Source organism: Panulirus ornatus, chromosome 32, assembly GCF_036320965.1.
Source record: "Panulirus ornatus isolate Po-2019 chromosome 32, ASM3632096v1, whole genome shotgun sequence".
Classification (NCBI taxonomy): domain Eukaryota; kingdom Metazoa; phylum Arthropoda; class Malacostraca; order Decapoda; family Palinuridae; genus Panulirus; species Panulirus ornatus.
This window is the reverse complement of record NC_092255.1, coordinates 6,601,001-6,621,277: the sequence shown is the minus strand read 5'-3', so window position 1 is coordinate 6,621,277 and position 20,277 is coordinate 6,601,001. Positions and strand designations below refer to the sequence as shown.

At 42.9% G+C, this 20,277-nt stretch overlaps 1 protein-coding gene across 1 annotated transcript in view; it reads left to right on the top strand.

Moving 5' to 3' along the window:
* Positions 1-358: 358 nt before the first annotated feature.
* LOC139759023 (chondroitinase-AC-like) overlaps positions 359-20,277 on the top strand; it is a 40,623-nt gene continuing 20,704 nt past the window's right edge. Inside the window, exons 1-9 of the mRNA XM_071680917.1 lie at positions 359-450; positions 1,898-2,050; positions 4,396-4,540; positions 6,827-6,935; positions 13,335-13,399; positions 14,065-14,206; positions 14,517-14,634; positions 15,566-15,722; positions 16,419-16,584. Of these exons, the coding sequence (XP_071537018.1) occupies positions 397-450; positions 1,898-2,050; positions 4,396-4,540; positions 6,827-6,935; positions 13,335-13,399; positions 14,065-14,206; positions 14,517-14,634; positions 15,566-15,722; positions 16,419-16,584 (1,109 nt within the window). The 5' untranslated portion in view covers positions 359-396. The remainder of the gene's footprint in view (positions 451-1,897; positions 2,051-4,395; positions 4,541-6,826; positions 6,936-13,334; positions 13,400-14,064; positions 14,207-14,516; positions 14,635-15,565; positions 15,723-16,418; positions 16,585-20,277) is intronic.

The following is a 20,277-nucleotide window of genomic DNA, read 5'->3' as shown; positions in this document are numbered from 1 at the left end:
AAAAGGCTTTTGTTAAGTTCCAGGAAAAGAATAATGTCATCTAAGCATTGTTTTTGGTAAGAGCTTGGAAATAAATGAGCTATATTTACTCAAGGCGATTTCTTTACCTTCCAACACTTATTATTTATTTTGCTGAAAGATAACGCGTTCACACAAGCCGATTTCGTCGCTGTAGCACGACTGATGTCAAGGACCTTCGGTATTTGTTCACAGGTGAACAAATTGTTGTTGTGATGTACGTAGTGGCCCTCAAGTTCCTGGGAAATGTCCAACTGGCAAAATATCTTGCCATCACCTGAAGCTTCTCACGGTAGAGATATGGGTCTTAACCGATGTAGCCTCGCTCCTCACCTCTAACGTTACCACTCAGTGGGTCTCGCCACCAGAGAGGGGAAGATGATTGGGACCGAGATGGCAGCGGCTTTGACGTGCCTGTGTGTGGTTACTATGGTAAGGGTGTTATTCTAATGGAACGAAGCGGTTAGAGATTTCTTCATCTATTCTTGTCTTTACAAGTTATCTGTTACGAGTTGTGTATTATAAGTTGTCTCTACCACTGACGTTTGTTATATAGATCGTCTCACTTTTATTTTCATATCTTAATCATTGATGGAACAAATGCGGGGGTAATATTCTGAGTCGAAAGTGTGGGATTAAACCGATGGGATGAACAGCTGGAGCGGCTTCGTACGTAAACTGTAAGCTTCCCAAGAGGTTCCCAAGGCTTAGTGGTCGCTGAAGGATGATTTGATTACTGATAGCAAACCCATACCTAGTACTTGTTTTTATAAGTGGATTTAATCCGAACCTTACGTGAGCTATGCAACCAATCCTGACGACATTTATTACAATCCAACAATTGGGGAAAGTTGCCAGTCTCCACATCAACATCCTCTTGCAGTAGATGTTTATGCTTGTGGTAATGAACATTTCGATCATTACTATCTGTTTAGGAAAACGGGATCACTTTATCTGAAAAACCAATGAAGCTTGTCTTGTGAGCACTTTTGCTTATACCATATTTACAGGGAACACCTCACACCTCCTAGTAATGAATGTAAAAGCACCCTCTCCGACAACCCTAGTCGTGTCTCAAAGCCTAACTGTAAATGTTTATCAACCACTGAAAAGTCTTCGGTTATCTAACGTGTAAATACTTTTAGCTATTTGTTCGTCTTAACTATACTTTAACTTATATAGACATAAATGTATCCAGCATGAGATCTGAGAGATGTCAGACGGTGTGAGCTTGAGTTTTGCCAGTATCAGCGGCTACGTAAGTGTATACCACTACAAGCCCATCCCGTGAACGATAGCGCAATACTGAGGTTACACCTGGTCTTTCTCACTTCCTACTGGGCGGATGATTATGACAGAGTTGGTTCATTGCCTACACTTGCAGCCTTACATAGGGGAGACTCGTCTATTAGACGGATAGAGTGGATACGGTTTTATGATTTCACACACACACACACACACACACACAAACACACACATTCGCCCGTTATATGTAGACGATGACTGTATAATCACAAATTCTTATAACAAGACCCCTAAATAGGTAGGGAAGGTAAGAATGTAGCAAAGATGAAGATATATTTTTGACTTGACCTATACGTAAGCCGAGTGATGCTGGTGAAGGAGGCATGACATATTCGGTTGTGAATATTGGCGTTTCTGGTGAACTATTTTCAGAACAGTCTGGCCCACGAAGGTGAGTCTAGGGCCGTCTGGTGCCATAGTATAGAACTACTAAATCAGTCATAAAATTTCTTGGATCTGCTAATGGAAAACTCTCACATTACATGAATTCATTCTTCTCTCCGTGAGTGAGAAAATCCTTGAGGAGAACCTTCCTGTTGCCGTACTCATCATGAGATGTGGTCTGTGTTGGCAGGGCAGCGTTGTGGTGGGGGTTTCGGGCCAGGGGGGTGACTGGGGGTTGGTGATGGACCGCCTTCACGAGTCCGCCTTGGCGGGCAGCAGCCACCAGAGCCCCACCTACCTGCTGCCTCTGCTCCAGCCAGATGGATCTTTCTCCGACTTGCCGGTCAGTCTATGCACCCCATGTTGCCACGACAAGCGCGGGGCTTTTGCTGGGGGTCCCCAAATGATAACGAATATACTGATCATGCTTTTTGTTGAATGATGAAAATACAGAGGAGCTTTTCCTGTCTAGGATGAAGTCTTGCGTCCTGCTTCTACTAGATTTCTCTTTCTTGCTCATGGCTTTGATATCTCCAAAGGGATCTCCAAAAGCCTCTCTAATTCGGCTTCCCCCCCCCCCACACACACGGCCCCAAAACCCCGGGGGGCCCCTTCCCCTTTTTTTTTAAAAAATTTTTTTTCCCAAAAAACCCCCCAATTTTAAAAAAATTTTTCCCCCCCGGGGAAAACCGGGGGGTTTTGGGGCCTTCCCCCCTTTGGGGGGGGGGGGTTTTTTTTTTTTTTGGGGGGGAAAAAGGGGGGGGGGTTTTTTTGGGGGGAAGGGCCTTTTCCCCCAAAACCCCCCCCCCGGGTTTTTCCCCCCCCCAAAAAAGGGTTTTTTTTTCCCCCCGGGTTTCCCCCCCCCCCCCCCCCCCCCCCCCTGGGGCCCCCCCCCCCCCCCTTTTTTAAAATTTTTTTAAAGGAAAAACCCCTTTTTTTTTTTTGGTTTTCCCCTTTTCCCCCTTTTTTTTTTTTGGCCCGGGGTTTTTTTTCCCCCCCCCCCCCTTTTTTAACCCCTTTTCCCCCCCCCCCCCCCCCCGGGCCCTTTTTAAAAGAATTTTAAAAAAACCCCCAAAAAAACCCCAAAAGGGGGAAAGGGGGGGGGGTTTTTTTTTTTTTTTAAAACCCCTTTTTTTTTTTAAAAGGGGTTTTTTTCCCCCTTTGGGAAAAATTTTCCCCCGGGGCCCCCGGGGGGGGTTTTTTTTTAAAAAAATTTTCCCAAAAAAAAAATTTTTTTTTTTTTCCCAAAAGTTTTATTTTTCTTTGGTTTTTTTCCTTTTTCCCCCCGGGGGTTTTTTTAGGGAAAAATTTTTTTTTAAAGGGGGGGGGGGTTTTTTGGGGGGTTTTTTTTTTTGGGGGCCCCCCCCCCCAATTTTTTTCCCCCCAAAGGGGTTTTTTTTTCCCCCCTTTTAACCCCCTTTTTCCCCAATTTTTTTGGGGGCCCCAAAATAAAAATTTTATTTTTTTTTGGTTAAAAAGGGGGGTTTTTCCCGTTTTGGGGTTTTTTCCCCTTTTTTTTTTTTTTTTTTAAAAATTCCCCCTTTCTCCAGTCATCTCCTTATGTCAGCTATGATCTTGTTATCCTCTTCCTGTTCTACAGGTATCATTTCGGCCACTCTGCTTGTGAGCTGTCTATGCGTGTCTCTGCTGTTCAGTCTTGCGCAACCTACACCATGTGTTTGCCTACTGCTTCCTATAGTTTCTGTGAGGAGACCGGCCACACGAGGATTGACCGTTATGACGCCTCCTTTCATTCAGTGAGGTTTTGGAATTCCCTTCCTCCTCCTGTCTTTTCCTCATCTCAGAGAGTTTCTTCCTTTAGGAGACTGGTCTACGAACACCTGAGGAATTCTGATTATTTGCAGCAGCAGCAGCAGCAGTAGTAGTAGTAGTAGTAGTAGTAGTAAGAGTAGTAGTAGTAGTAGTAGTAGTAGTAGTAGTAGTAGTAGTAGTAGTAGTAGTAGTAATAGTAGTAGTAGTGGCAGTAGTAGTGGTAGTAGTGGCAGTAATAGCAACAACAGCAGCAGCAGCAGTAGTAGTAGTAGTAGTAGTAGTAGTAGTATAGTAGTAGTAGTAGTGGCAGTGGTAGTAGTTGTGGAAGTAGCAGCAACAACAGCAGCAGTATTAGTAGTAGTAGGAGTAGTAGTAGTAGTGGTAGTAGTAGTAATAATGGTACAAGTAGTAGTAGTAGTAGTAGTAGTAGTAGTAGTTTTAATAGTAGTAGTTGTAGTAGTAGTGGCAGCAGCAGTAGTAGAAGTAATAGTAGAAGTAGTAATATTATCTTAACAGGAAAACCTTAGTTTGACATTCATGAATATTTCCAGTACGTGAGCTGCATAAAACACTCACTGATTTAATACCACTTGAAGGAATTGCGATGTTGTCCAATCCATTTGTGACAGATAACTCTAACATTCGTAATCCGACTCAATTCCCTTCACTTCATTCTGTCATACCCGAGTTTAGCAGCTATTTATTGCCTTTTCCTTAATATGTCCATCTCTTCATGAACTTAAACCAAAGTACTGTGATCGTTCACTTGATACTCATATCCATTGCACTCACTGTCAACAGGAGACTTCGATTCCACTTTGTAAGATACATAACACAGTTTGTAAACTTGACTGACGCTTACGAACACCAACACACATTCTCACCTTTATACCTGTGGGACCTGGACCTTGGCAGTACGGGAAGGATGCATCGGGTGCTTTCGGGACCCACGGAAGGCGCCAGGGGGCGCTCGCCTACCACTATCTAAACGGCGAAAATCTAGCCCAGGAGATCCTCAGCTGCTTCAGCTACATCACCTACGATGCCCCTGGAAACATAGGTACAACTCGACGGAGATTTATCTACTAATACAGGTATCTTTCTGCTTGTGTTCCTCCCACGTCACTAGCTAGATCACGCAATACTCAGCAAGCTGCTGCTGCGTCACATGATTAATGTGCGGCCGTTGACAACTCAAGGGTGGGCCGTTTTGAAAACTGTTTCTTTCCCTACACCTCGAAGCTCTGCGAGTCTCTACCTTCTCATGTCTTTCCCAATAACTATGACCTGGCACATTTATAAAAGACTTTTTTTTTTTTCAACGTTATTCCCAATTTATCAACACTTCCTCCCTTCTCTCTTTTTTTTTTTCCTTTCATAATCTTCTCTTGTTTCAATTAAGGCCCAGCCTTGATATGAACTCTTTCCGTGACTCGAGCCTCCAACGGAAAGAACAAAAGAATTATCCTCCAAGGCAAGGGACTGTTGTAACACATTAGACTAAGACCGTATAATTCGTGACAAACGAAAGATACACCAGAACAGGAACACATTAAAGAACAACATCACCGACTTGAAACCAATTGGTACATGCTTAAGGGAAACAGAAAATAGAAAACAGAGACGCAAATCATATACATATGCAAGACCTCGATATATGTAGGATTATGGGTCACACTTGATTGCCACAGAGCCTCAGTATGGGAGCGGAGTCCACATAGCCATCAATGAACACGACGACCATTGCTTAGGATAACTTGACTAATTTCCTTAAATTAACATGTAACAACACTACACACGCATCCCTAGTCTGCTGGCGGGTATGTAGATGATAACAAATATGAGTAGCCTGTACACGATCATAACACATGAAAAACATCACATACACTCTGTATATATTTTCCACTTCTCAGCTACATCTTCCCCTTCCTTGTTCCCCTCCTTTCCACTCAGTAATTATAAAAACAAAACGCTCTCCTGCCTTACTTCGAAGGCTTACTTGCCCGGCGCCAATTCCATTTCCCCACGTCTGTCTACAGGCTTGTGTGTGAGCTGGGATCCCCACATGTACTTCACACGCTCGCACCAGAGATAGTATGAGTGACCTTGGTGTGTTAAGCGATGTGAAGTCAGCGATGTGCAGTTTACAAAGCCCGCTGGTGCTCCACACAACACCCCCAGGCTGTACACTGTATCAAGTTCACTGATGCCTTCTAGGCTGCTCAAGAAAAAAAAAACATGGATGTCAACACCGGTTTTGACCCTATGTAGGGAGCTTTATGTTGATTATAAATGATGACAAATGACTATAGAGCAAACCTGATGGGCTGTCGGAGTGTCGCAGGAAATGCATCGATCAGAAAGGTAGAGAGACACTGTTAATATAACAACTATGTTGCATTGATAACGTTGAGGGGACGTAAAGATACTTAGAGAGTTGCCATAGCTGATGGAGGAGCTGGAAGAGAAGAGAAATGGTGTCTCTACTAGAGAGGTGAGTCACTATCTCGTTCTGTGGTGGTAGTGCTGCTGCTGCTGGAAAGATGAGTCACAGGCTGGTCTTGTGGTGGTATTGCTGCTGGAGAGGTGAGTCACTGACTGGTCTTGTGGTGGTAGTGCTGGAGAGGTGAGTCACTGACTGGTCTTGTGGTGATAGTGCCTGGAGAGGTGAGTCACTGACTGGTCTTGTGGTGGTAGTGCTGGAGAGGTGAGTCACTGACTGGTCTTGTGGTGTGCTGCTGGAGAGGTGTCACTGACCGGTCTTGTGGTGGAGGTAGCACTAGAGAGGTGAGTTACTGTCTCGTCCTCTGGTGGTGCCGCTAGAGAGATGAGTCCCTGTCTCATCTTGTGGCGCTGCTGCTGGCGAGGTGAGACTCTGCCTAGTCTTGCGGTACTGTTACTGGAGAGGTGAGTCGTTACCTGGTCTTATGAAACAGGCACTGTTCGTCGAATTCTATCTAGAGTACATGCACACATATAAAAGTGTTCCGTATTATCACATGTTTCTTTGCTCTTGCATGGGCCCCGTTACATGTGGTATTCCACTACGATATCAGGCCCTCAACACCACCACAGGTAATATTCTGTAGAGATTGCACATCTGACGCACTTTGCACCAATGAGATACGCTCTCATAACATCACATACCGACGAACCATGACAGAGTGTTTCTGCATAGATCTGTGTCCCCAAACGTATATGCTGTTCATAAAGACCTGTTGCTTCTGACACAGAAACTGTTCTCTGACAGGAGGCTGACAAGGAGGAGGAAAACACTTGTGATGTTGGGGGAAGATTATGAGAGTAAAACCAGACTTTTACTGTGAATCTTCTCCCGCCCACACAGACTTGAACTGGTGGGGCCACCTGATTGGGACACCATCGAAAATGTGGGAGGGCGCAGTGTTGGCCAGAGGCGTCCTCCCCAAGAATCTTCTCCACGACTTCCTTGATAGGTAAGAGTGCCATTATTTATCATCATTGCTGTTAGTACTATAACTCTTCTTTATCCTCACGTTCTTACCACTTGGACGCGACTCTACCACCTCCGAGGACGATTTACATTGGAGATGTACCGGATATCTGAATTCAAAGATCCGTGGATGTGGATGCGAATATCAGGCTTAAATATTTTGCGGATGCGGATGCGAATATCATGACTATGACATCCTCTTGGATGCGGATGCGGATGCGGATGTTTTAAGGATATCTTGTTATGTTGATAGATTAAGAATGATTCATTCGTTATCAAACATCAATTATTTCCAAAAGGCAGTTCCTTTCGCTACAAAAGTTCTGTGTGATTGTAGTTTCTTATTGTTATGACGAGTTTCAGCCACACAAGTTGTGTGTTATCAGGATGTGGGATGGGGACCCAACAGGTCGTGCATCTCACCAACCACTTTCCCCAACCTCCACCCTTCTGAAAGGGGTTAACTTAACTCCTATTCTGTTGACAACTATTCTTTCATCACTCAATCAGTCAGTATCAAAGTTTAAGATAGGCAAGTTCTTCTTGAAAAACAACATTTTCTCTGGCTTTTCCTGCTAAAAGTCGCTTATGTTTTGCATCATAGATCAGGCCAGCAAAACTGAATAGCTACTCACTAGGGACTCTGCTTGGAGGACAGCAAAGATATCGGCAAGCGACCTTCGCCAAATCAGAGTAGATTCTCACCTTTTCTTTCCACCATCGCAAACTGTCTTCACTTGTTTCACTGACTCTCATTTCCATGTGATAACCTCTCATTATCTTCCACTGCACTCTTCGTTGATGCATGTGTCTCTTCCGCTTCATCATCACTATTGGAAGCATGAACAGAGGCCATTGCTTCATCCAATGCTCCATAGGTGTTGGTTGTGTTAAATGTTTGTGTTTTGTAGTCTCCTCCTCCTTTTCTGGTTAGTTCGTCGTGTTTATTTGTCTTGGTGTTCAGCTGCGTCAGCTCTTCAATAGTCTGGCAACTGATCTTACTTGATCAGTAATGTGAGAAGAGGAAAAGAATTTACTTTTATATCTTGGATCAAGATATGTTACAACTCTGTACAACTCTTCACGTTCAAGCTAGAAACATCTTTTTCTAACATCATATTGCAATGGTGGGCTTATGATGTTTACTGCTTGTGTTGCTCTTTTTATCTTAAGATGATTCAATCATTGATTCGATATCTGGTTCAGAGTCTGAAACTGAGGTATTAATTATTTCAGGAACTTCTGATGTGCTTGGTTGAAGAGTGGTTTTCAAGGAAACTACAAGAGGTGTCACATTACTTACTGTAGATACTGAGTCACTTACTCTTTGTGTGATATCTTCATAAGGATGCATAGCTTTTGCACATTTGGACATCATTGACCATTCAGTGATGCTGTGTTGCTTTATTTATTCATTTCTAGTGTTCTTTTCAGCATGTGCAAGGTACTGTTCCACCTTGTGGGTGTATCATGGACAACACATAGCCTGGGTTCTTTAATCCTGTCCTGAATCCTTTTTAGTTCATCTTGTGACATCGTTGAGTGATGAAAATGAGGAGAAATGCTACGACATTTCTGGATTATCTTGTCTATTTCATCCTGTGATGATATTCCAGTTTTAATAACTTGTTATATATTCTGCAACTTGTATTTTATGCACAGGCACAATCCAAATTATTTACACCTGACACGAATAGCGTTCTTTTCATATATGTAACAGCACCACGCAAAACACAGTGCACATTTATACTAGAAATGCTCCACTTCATCAAGAAATCATCATTCTAGAAATATACTCTCCTGTGTGCCGTTCTTGTAGTGCTTCAGCACCTAACACAAAGTTCAGTCTTTCAAAGTCCTTGCTGAGAGTATGTGCAGTTAGACTCTGCAATGAAACACCTGCTGAGGTATCTGACCACACATCAGTTGTGAACGAAATCTTGCTGTCCTGCTTCACTACATCAATCAATCCTTTTATTTCATTGTAAACAGACTCATACAAGTTTCGCTGCTTCAGTCCTGTATTGTGGAGCAGCTTCAGCCATCAGTCTCGTGAATCCTATGTCCTCAACATAGCTGACTAGCAAGACATCTATTACTAACATTTCTGCTACACAATTATCCAGCTTCTTTGATTCAAAATAAGAAGCATCGCACAGTTTTCCACTCTGAAAATATTCTTCAACATTTCTTTGATTAATGTTTGGCTTCACTTTTTGCAAGTTCTTTTTTTTTCTCTTTAGTTTCTCCTCAAACTTTTATCTTTCTTCTGCTTCTAACTCTTCAAGCTGTTCTTCGTGCATTAATTTCAAATGATTTTTCAAAGACGGAGTTCTACCTCCCTCTCGTGAATAATCTTTATCTTTTTTGCACAAAAGACACTGCACTGAGCACTTGGTTGTTCCACGAAGTATTCCCACACTTGACCGTTTCTTGACGTCAATGTACATATATAAAAGAGAGTCAGTAAAGCTTGGTCAACTTGATGATTTCACTTCAAGCAGTGTGATCGACTGACACACTACCAACCCCGTAGCAAGCTCGTCTACACTGCGACCAGTGCGTGATTACAGATGGCACACGGTAACTCCCCCACAACACTTGGTAAAAAGCTCAACCCTACCGTACCTAATAACCTTGCTCTTATTCACATTTACTCTTAACTTTCTTCTTTCACACACTTTACCAAACTCAGTCACTAGCTTCTGCAGTTTCTCACATGAATCAGCCACCAGCGCTGTATCATCAGCGAACAACAACTGACTCACTTCCCAAGCTCTCTCATCCACAACAGACTTCATACTTGCCCCTCTTTCCAAAACTCTTGCATTCACCTCCCTAACAACCCCATCCATAAACAAATTAAACAACCATGGAGACATCACACACCCCTGCCGCAAACCTACATTCACTGAGAACCAATCACTTTCCTCTCTTCCTACACGTACACATGCCTTACATCCTCGATAAAAACTTTTCACTGCTTCTAACAACTTGCCTCCCACACCATATATTCTTAATACCTTCCACAGAGCATCTCTATCAACTCTATCATATGCCTTCTCCAGATCCATAAATGCTACATACAAATCCATTTGCTTTTCTAAGTATTTCGCACATACATTCTTCAAAGCAAACACCTGATCCACACATCCTCTACCACTTCTGAAACCACACTGCTCTTCCCCAATCTGATGCTCTGTACATGCCTTCACCCTCTCAATCAATACCCTCCCATATAATTTACCAGGAATACTCAACAAACTTATACCTCTGTAATTTGAGCACTCACTCTTATCCCCTTTGCCTTTGTACAATGGCACTATGCAAGCATTCCGCCAATCCTCAGGCACCTCACCATGAATCATACATACATTAAGTAATGTTACCAACCAGTCAACAACACAGTCACCCCTTTTTTTTTTTTTTTTTTATAAATTCCACTGCAATACCATCCAAACCCGCTGCCTTGCCGGCTTTCATCTTCCGCAAAGCTTTTACTACCTCTTCTCTGTTTACCAAATCATTTTCCCTAACCCTCTCACTTTGCACTCCACCTCGACCAAAACACCCTATATCTGCCACTCTATTATCAAACACATTCAACAAAACTTCAAAATACTCACTCCACCTCCTCACATCACCACTACTTGTTATCACCTCCCCATTAGCCCCCTTCACTGAAGTTCCCATTTGTTCCCTTGTCTTACGCACTTTATTTACCTTCTTCCAAAACATCTTTTTATTCTCCCTAAAATTTAATGATACTCTGTCACCCCAACTCTCATCTGCCCTCTTTTTCAACTCTTGCTCCTTGCTCTTGACCTCCTGCCTCTTTCTTTTGTACATCTCCCAGTCATTTGCATTATTTCCCTGCAAAAATCGTCCAAATGGCTCTCTCTTCTCTTTCACTAATAATCTTACTTCTTCATCCCACTACTCATTACCCTTTCTAATCTGCCCACCTCCCACGCTTCTTATGCCACAAGCATCTTTTGCGCAAGCCATCACTGCTTCCGTAAATACATGCCATTCCTCCGCCACTCCCCTTACCTCCTTTGTTCTCACCTTTTTCCCTTCTCTACTCAGTCTCTCCTGGTACTTCCTCACACAAGTCTCCTTCCCAAGCTCACTTACTCTCACCACTTTCTTTACCCCAACATTCTCTCTTCTTTTCTGAAAACCTCTACAAATCTTCACCTTCACCTCCACAAGATAATGATCAAACATCCCTCCAGTTGCACCTCTCAGTACATTAACATCCAAAAGTCTCTCTTTTGCGCGCCTATCAATTAACACGTAATCCAATAACGCTCTCTGGCCATCTCTCCTACTTACATACGTATACTTATGTATATCTCTCTTTTTAAACCAGGTATTCCCAATCACCAGTCCTTTTTCAGCACATAAATCTACAAGCTCTTCACCATTTCCATTTACAACACTGAACACCCCATGTATACCAATTATTCCCTCAACTGCCACATTACTCACCTTTGCATTCAAATCACCCATCACTATAACCCGGTCTCGTGAAAAAGTGAAAAAGAGGGCAAATGAGATTTGGAGGTGAGAGAGTATCATTAAATGTTAGGTAGACTGAAAAGATGTTTTGGAAGGAGGTAAATAAAGTGCGTAAGACAAGAGAAAAAATGGGAACATTTGGTGAAGGGGGCAAATGGGGAGGTGATAACAAGTAGTGGTGACGTGAGGAGTTGTAGTGAGCATTTTCAAGGTTTGTTGAATGTGTTAGATGATAGAGTGGCAGATATAGGATGTTTTGGTCGAGGTGGTGTGCGAAGTGAGATGGTTAGGGAGAATGATTTGGTAAACAGAGAAGAGGTAGTAAAAGCTTTGCGGAAGATGAAAGCCGGCAAGGCAGCGGGTTTGGACGGTATTGCAGTGGAATTCATAAAATAAAGGGGTGACTGTGTTGTTGACTGGTTGTTAAGGATATTCAATGTATGTATGACTCATGATGAGGTGCCTGAGGATTAGCGGAATGCATGCATAGTGCCATTGTACAAAGGCAAAGGGAATAAGAGTGAGTGCTCAAATTACAGAGGTATAAGTTTGTTGAGTATTTCTAGGAAATTATATGGGAGGGTATTGACTGAGATGGTGAAGGCATGTTCAGAACATCAGATGGGGGAAGAGCAGTGTGGTTTCAGAAGTGGTAGAGGAAGAGTGTATCAGATGTTTGCTTTGAAGAATGTATGCGAGAAAAACTTAGAAAAGAAAATGGATTTGTATGTAGCATTTATGGATCTGGAGAAGGCATATGATATAGTTGATAGAGATGCTTTGTGTGGGAGGCAAGTTGTTAGAAGCAGTGAAAAGTTTTTATCGAGGATGTAAGACATGTGTACGAGTAGGAAGAGAGGAAAGTGATTGGTTCTCAGTGAATGTCGGTCTGCGGCAGCGGTGTGTGATGTCTCTATGGTTGTTTAATTTGTTTATGGATGGAGTTGTTAGGGAAGTGAACGTAAGAGTTTTGGAGAAAGGGCAAGTATTTTGAGCGATAGGAGCCTGAACATACAGGAGGGTGAAAGGCGTGCAAAGCATTGAACCGGGGCATGTGAAGCGTTTGGGGTAAACCATGGAAAGTTTTGTGGGGCCTGGATGTGGAAAGGGAGCTGTGGTTTCAGTGCATTGCACATGGCAGCTAGAGACTGAGTGTCAGAGAATGTGGCCTTTGTTGTCTTTTCTAGCGCTACCTCGCGCGTATGCGGGGGGAGGAGGATGCCATTTCATGTGTGGCGGGGTGGCGATGTGAATGGATGAAGGCAGCAAGCATGAATATGCACTTGTGTATATATGTATATGTCTGTGTATGTATATGTAGGTAAACGTTGATATGTATAGGTATGTATAAGTGCGTGTGTGAGCGTTTATGTATATACATGTGTATGTGGGTGGGTTGGGCCATTCTTTCGTCTGTTTCCTTGCGATACCTCGCTAACGCGGGAGACAGCGACAAAGCAAATATATATATATATATATATATATATATATATATATATATATATATATATATATATATATATATATATATATATATATATATATATATAAGTAAATATATATTCATCTATCTATTCATTTATTCATTTATCATACTTTGTCGCTGTCTCCCGCGTTAATGTGGCGTAGTAGTAGTCAGGAAGAGTTAACTCGGCCTCTCGTGGTTGTGAGCTCAAAGTGGAACGACAAGGACGACTTGTTCGTTCAGAATTTATGGTCACTTGTTAAAAGAATGGATGAAATATCTAAATATGGATCTTGAGTTTTAGAAAATAGATCGACCATCTACCTTCAGTGTTGCTGAGACCAAAATTAAAGAGCAGATAATACAGACTTGACCTCAAGACTTCTCTTCCAGGTACTGGGTCAACACTCCTTTTGGCGCAGTTTGGAACCCAGACGTCCATACAGGAGTCAATTCAGGTCAGGTTTGAAGGTGTACATTACTGTGTCTTCATACATCGTTGATGTAAGTATTTTCCAATGCCCACAGAGAGGGACTGGCCATCTGCCCTTGGAATGAATGTAAATACTATTCCCAATATGCAAACAGGGCGATGATTCTGTTAATCCCAAGTCTTGCAAGCCCATGGAACTAGGCAACATGCATTATACATGCGATACTTTAAACTGATCGGCTCATGAGATATATGCATTGAGTTTAGAGTCTTGGAACACAGGAAAACTGAAATACAGGAAAGAATATAGGTCTCTCCCTCCTTGCGATGGGGTACATGACAAAAGACGGGAAGACAAGGTGCAGTTGTCTTAGGGTATCTTGCAAGAGGTGCAGACTGAGGACACTCACAGGTCCCGTGTAGCCTCAGGAACCTTGTGGAGACCTGATAAGTCAATATCCTCACACGGCGTCGAGTTACAAGGTTAGAGGAACCCGTAAGCTGGTCTGTTTATGCCACGTTCACAAAAATCACTCTGCAGATGAGCAGATGAAGACAGCTTGATGAGCAAAAGAATAAAATGAATTATGTCAGTATGGGAATTGCTGGTTCTATTATTGGTTAAAACGTGTGTCGAGTAGGCGATGAGTGGCGTCTAGTTCCTCGTTCAGCTGAGCATGTGTGATGCAGGTGGGAACCTGGGTCCGCGGGCGCTGCTGGCAGAGGTGGAGGGGCTCCTGCGAGGTACCCAAGCCACCATTCACGCCGAGGTGAGCCAGGAACTGTACAGGGAGTTAGCACAGAGGCAGCCTTGGACCGACAATGGCCTCAGGTACGTACATCGTCTGACACTTCACTGTGTTCATCTTTACCCACCTGTCTTGTATCGAGGATACATCTCCTAAAGTAACAAGAGTTGAAACTGGTTTTTTTTTTCGATTTAAACATTTCTAATGAAGCAATTGTTCGTTAAATACGAATACAGATGCGGGAGTTACAGTTTCACTTGTTTGATGATAGACAGACTGACACTTCCTTATAATGACTTGTTCTTCTCCGCTCAGACCAGATTCTAAAGTCTTGTAGCTCATCACATGTCAAGGAAAGACCTTGGATGAACACATCTTGATCCCTTGCCACAGGCCAGACGGGTGCCTGCATCAGCACAACATCAAGGGAGATCATAGAACCGAACACGCCTACCTGAACCACACACTCTGGACTATCTACAACGGCAGTTATGGCAAGGAAATGCTTAAGGTGAGCTTGAGGATTTCTTTCTTTTTTTACAGAGATGTGTATTTAGCAACGAGATCCCTCGGCAAATTTTGGAGGTGACTGCACACGTTCATTTGCTTTTCGTCCGAGGAACATTGCGGTTGCAGAGCCTTAAGTAGCCTATCAATAACCTCATGTCGATAAGTTCCCTGTTCGAGTGAAAAGACAATCTTATAAAGAGTAAACTGAACGTATGAAGTGAGAGGTACAGTGCTGTTAAGATTTTGAAATTGTTCAACAGATCATCAAAACAATGTTCTATTAACGCCACTTCCCCTTCAATCATTCCTCTATGTTGCGAAGTTATCTCCTTCCTCATCTCTTTAACCGCACATGTGTGGTCATCCCTCCTGTTTCCCTTCCTTAACTAAAGCTGTGGAACTACTTGCTGGGTCGTACGATTCTTTGTTACTGTTATCACTACCCAGACTTTTGTCTTTGTGATAATGATGTTTGTTCTGAGTGCGCTCCTAATCTATCTTTACTGAATAACGAATGGACATACATTAATGCCAAACTTGTTCATAAATTTATCATGTTAAGCCTATTGATGATAGAAATCTATCATCTCAAATTCATTTATATAAATCGATATGAATTTTCTGTTGCATTCTGCTAGTATTATTCTTTGTTTACTTTGTAATCTCTTATCATTATTATTATCATATTCATTAATTTTCTCTTATTATCATTTCATTTGTTTACCGATATACTTTGTTGGAGGGCGTCATAAACTGCTCTTGGCGAAGGGAATGGAGGTTGGGGAGAGAGCCTGCACACTGTTCTATCCTTATATCATTCACTTAGGAGAGGGAATAGATTCAAATTCATAAGCAGATAACCTGGACATGGGTCAACGGGCCCCTCTTGTTACCTGTTTGTCCCATGTATTCCTTTCTATCTTGCCCGACAGTTCATGTCGCTGTTGATGACCTGGTACACAGGTACAAGCCTCGACTACGAGGATGCGACCATTGAAGGGATGTTCTCAGCCTACCTGGAGTGTCAGAAGTGGCTCTTCCGCGGACACACGATGGAACCCACCACCACCGGTCGCTTCATTGCTAATGGTATACTGCGCTGCCTGTTTCCTGGGGACGGTGTATATACGTGTGTGTGTGTGTGTGTGTGTGTGTGTGATTACTACTTTTGTGTCACGGAGAGAGTTTTACACTCGTGTTGCTCCGACTCTTAGCCTAAATTATATGAGCTGTGACTTTACTCCTGTTTAGAATTATCTTGAACACCTGAGGAGCGTGTTCAACTCTTTTCTGATTCTCACAATGACCCTGGCTGTCAATAGGACTAAAGTCAAGTTAATTAGTCGGACAACCAACTAGCAAAGGTCTGGACAGTTTGCACACGTCAGAAGAGTTTGTATGCGAGCGGTGGGTGAAGGGGGTCGAATGTAAGCGTTGTGTGGCGAATGATTTTAATGTGCTTGGCGATCTACATCTCGAGCGCTGTTGCTGTGTAAGTCTGGCTTCCCTCCACTACACACAAGATCGAGACCTATGAATACTGTGTTGTTTAAGGAAAAGCTGTACTTTCTGTCGGGTGTTTGAAGCAATATCCATCAATCTGTTTGAGCTCTCATTTTCTTGGGTAATTGATCCGTCTGAGGCAGATAGGAATGAAGTTCTCATGGGAGGTAAAACGAAACCAATGTAAGACCTCCAAGTTCATTGGTATATAGTATAATGCATCTGAATCGTTGTCAGGGCCAGCCTGAGAAGGTATTTGAGAATATGATTTCTGACTACCAGGTGAACTGGTGACTATATATGCTACTAGGGCTGGGATAAGGGACACGGGCTACCAGCTACAGAAGCTGGGGCGTCACCTGCAGGAGGTGGAAGCTGTTCTCCACCGCTACGACAACGCCCTCCCTGACCCCAAGTACGCCCTCGTCGGCAACATGTATTTCTTCAAGTGAGTTATACACCATCTGCGGCAAAAGCCATTTTCATTCATTCGCATTTCCAACAGCTGTAAAAATCTTTTGTGTTTCGTGTCTTATTCTATTTACTTTCATCCGCATCAGTTGCGCTCATCGTTATGCGACACGATTTTAGGCGAACTTGATCTTTGTGAAGCTGTGTGAGTTGATATTCCACTCCATCCTCCCATCTCAAGTTTGGTCTTGCCGTTCTCCTTGTTCCCTCGACCTCTGACACATATAGCCTCTTTGTCAACCTTTCCTCACTCATTCTCTCCATATGACCAATCATCTCAGCACACTTCCTTCAGCTCTCACAACCACATTCTTTTCATTACCACCCCTTTCTCTTGACCTTTTCATCACTCACTTGATCAAACCACTTCCCACCACATGATATCCACAAACATTTAATTTCTAACAAATCCACCCTCCTCCTCGCAGCCTTATATATAACCCATGCCTTGTGTCCAAATAATATTGCTAGGACAATTATTTTGTCCTCCAAGATAACGTTTTCTCTTTCCACACATTATTTAGTGCTACCAGAACTTTCATGAAAGTGGATGGAGAGAGATGGGTGATTATTGGTGCCTATGCACCTGGCCATGAGAAGAAAGATCATGAGAAGCAAGTGTTTTGGGAGCAGCTACGTGAGTGTGTTAGCACCTTTGATGCACGAGACCGAGTTATAGTAATGGGTGATTTGAATGCAAAGGTGAGTAATGTGGCAGTTGAGGGAATAATTGGTGTACATGGAGTGTTCGGTGTTGTAAATGGAAATGGTAAAGAGCTTGTAGATTTGTGTGCTAAAAAGGACTGGTGATTGGTAATATCTTGTTTAAAAAGAGAGATATACATAAGTATACCTATGTAAGTGGGAGAGATGGCCGAAGAGCGTTACTGGAGTACGTGTTAATTGATAGGCGCGTGAAAGACATACTTTTGGATGTTGATGTGCTGAGAGGGGCAACTGGAGGGATGTCTGATCAGTATCTTGTGGAGGCGAAGGTGAAGATATGTAGATGTTTTCAGAAAAAAAGAGGGAATGTTGGGGTGAAGAGAGTGGTGAAAGTAAGTGAGCTTGGATAGGAGACTTGTGTGAGGAAGTAACAGGAGAGATTGAGCGCAGAATGGAAAAGGTGAGAGCAAATGACGTAAAGGGAGTGGGGGAGGAATGGGATGTATTTAGGGAAGCAGTGATGGCTTGCGCAAAAGATGCTTGTGACATAAGAAAGGTGGGAGGTGGGCAGATTAGAAAGGGTAGTGACTGGTGGGATGAAGAAGTAAGATTATTAGTGAAAGAGAAAAGAGAGGCATTTGGACGATTTTTGCAGGGAAATAATGCAAATGAGTGGGAGATGTATAAAAGAAAGAGGCAGGAGGTCAAGAGAAAGGTGCAAGAGGTGAAAAAGAGGGCAAATGAGAGTTGGGGTGAGAGATTATCATTAAATTTTGTGGAGAATAAAACGATGTTTGGGAAGGAGGTAAATAAAGTGCGTAAGACAAGAAAACAAATGGGAACATCAGCGAAGGGGGCTAATGGCGACGAAATTACAAGTAATGGTGAAGTGAGAGGGAGATGGAGTGAGTACTTTGAGGGTTTGTTAAATGTGCTTAAGGATAGCGTGGGACACATAGAGTGTTTTGGTCGAAGTGGTGTGCGAAGTGGGAGGGTCAGCAAGAATGAATTGGCAAACTGAGAAGACGTAGTGAAAGCTTTGCGGAAGATGAAAGCCGGGAAGGCAGCGGGTTTGGATGGTATTGCTGTGGAATCTATTAAAAAAGGGGGTGAATGTGTTGTTGACTAGTTGGTAAGGATATTCAATGTATATATGGTTCATGAAGTGCCTGAGGATTGGCGAAATGCATGCATAGTGCCATTGTACAAAGGCAAAGGGGACAAAGGTGAGGGCTCAAATTACAGAGGTATAAGTCTGTTGAGTATTCCTGGGAAATTACAAAGGAGGATATTGATTGAGAGGGTGAAGGCATGTACAGAGCATCAGATTGGGGAAGAGCAGTGTGGTTTCAGAAGTGGCACAGGATGTGTGGATCAGATGTTTGCTTTGAAGAATGTATGTGAGAAATACTTAGAAAAACAGATGGATTTCTATGCAGCATTTATGGATCTGGAGAAGGCATATGATAGAGTTGATAGAGATGCTCTGTGGAAAGTATTAAGAATACATGGTGTGGGAGGTAAGTTGCTTGAAGCAGTGAAAAGTTTCTATCGAGGATATAAGGCATGTGTACGTGCAGGAAGCGAAGAAAGTGATTGAGTTCCCAGTGAATGTTGGTTTGCGGCAAGGATGCGTGATGTCTCCATGGTTGTTTAATTTGTTTATGGATGGGGATGTTAAGGAGGTGAATGCAAGAGTTTTGGAGAGAGGGTTAAGTATGCACTTTATTGTAGATGAGAGGGCTTGGGAAGTGAGTCAGTTCTTCGCTGATGATACAGCGCTGTGGCTGATTCGGGTGGGTAACTGCAGAAGTTGGTGACTGAGTTTAGTAAAGTGTGTGAAGAAGAAAGCTGAGAGTACATGTGAATGAGAATTCTATGTGTGGCGGGGTGGCGACAGGAATGAATGAAGGCAGCAAGTATATATTATCTATCTATCTATATCTATCTATCTATCTATCTATCTATCTATCTATCTATCTATCTATCTATCTATCTATCTATATATATATATATATATATATATATATATATATATATATATATATATAGATTGCTTTGTCGCTGTCTCCCGCGTTAGCGAGGTACCGCAAGGAAACAGACGAAAGAATGGTCCAACCCACCCACATACACATGTATATACATACACGTCCACACACGCAAAATATGCATACCTATACATTTCAGTGTATACATATATATACACACACAGACATATACATATATACACATGTACATAAGTCATACTGTCTGCCTTTATTTATTCCCATCGCCACCTCGCCACACATGGAATAACATCCCCCTCCCCCCTCATGTGTGCGAGGTAGCGCTACGAAAAGACAACAAAGGCCCCATTCGTTCACACTCACTCTAGCTGTCAGGTAATAATGCACCGAAACCACAGCTGCTTTTCCGCATCCAGGCCCTAGAGAACTTTCCATTGTTTACCCCAGACGCTTCAAATGCCCTGGTTCAATCCATTGACAGCACGTCGACCCCGGTATACCACATCGTTCCAATTCACTCTATTCCTTGCACGCCTTTCACCCTCCTGCATGTTCAGGCCCCGATCACTCAAAATCTTTTTCACTCCATCTTTCCACCTCCAATTTGGTCTCCCACTTCTCCTCGTTCCCTACACCTCTGACACATATATCCTCTTGGTCAATCTTTCCTCACTCATTCTCTCCATGTGACCAAACCATTTCAAAATACCCTCTTCTGCTCTCTCTACCACACTCTTTTCGTTACCACAAATCTCTCTTACCCTTACATTACTTACTCGATCAAACCAACTCACACTACATATTGTCCCCAAACATCTCATTTCCAGCACATCCACCCTCCTGCGCACAACTCTATCCATAGCCCACGCCTCGCAACCATACAACATTGTTGGAACCACTATTCCTTCAAACATACCCATTATGGTTTCCGAGGAAATGTTCTCGACTTCCACACATTCTTCAACGCTCCCAGAATTTTCGCCCCCTCCCCCACCCTA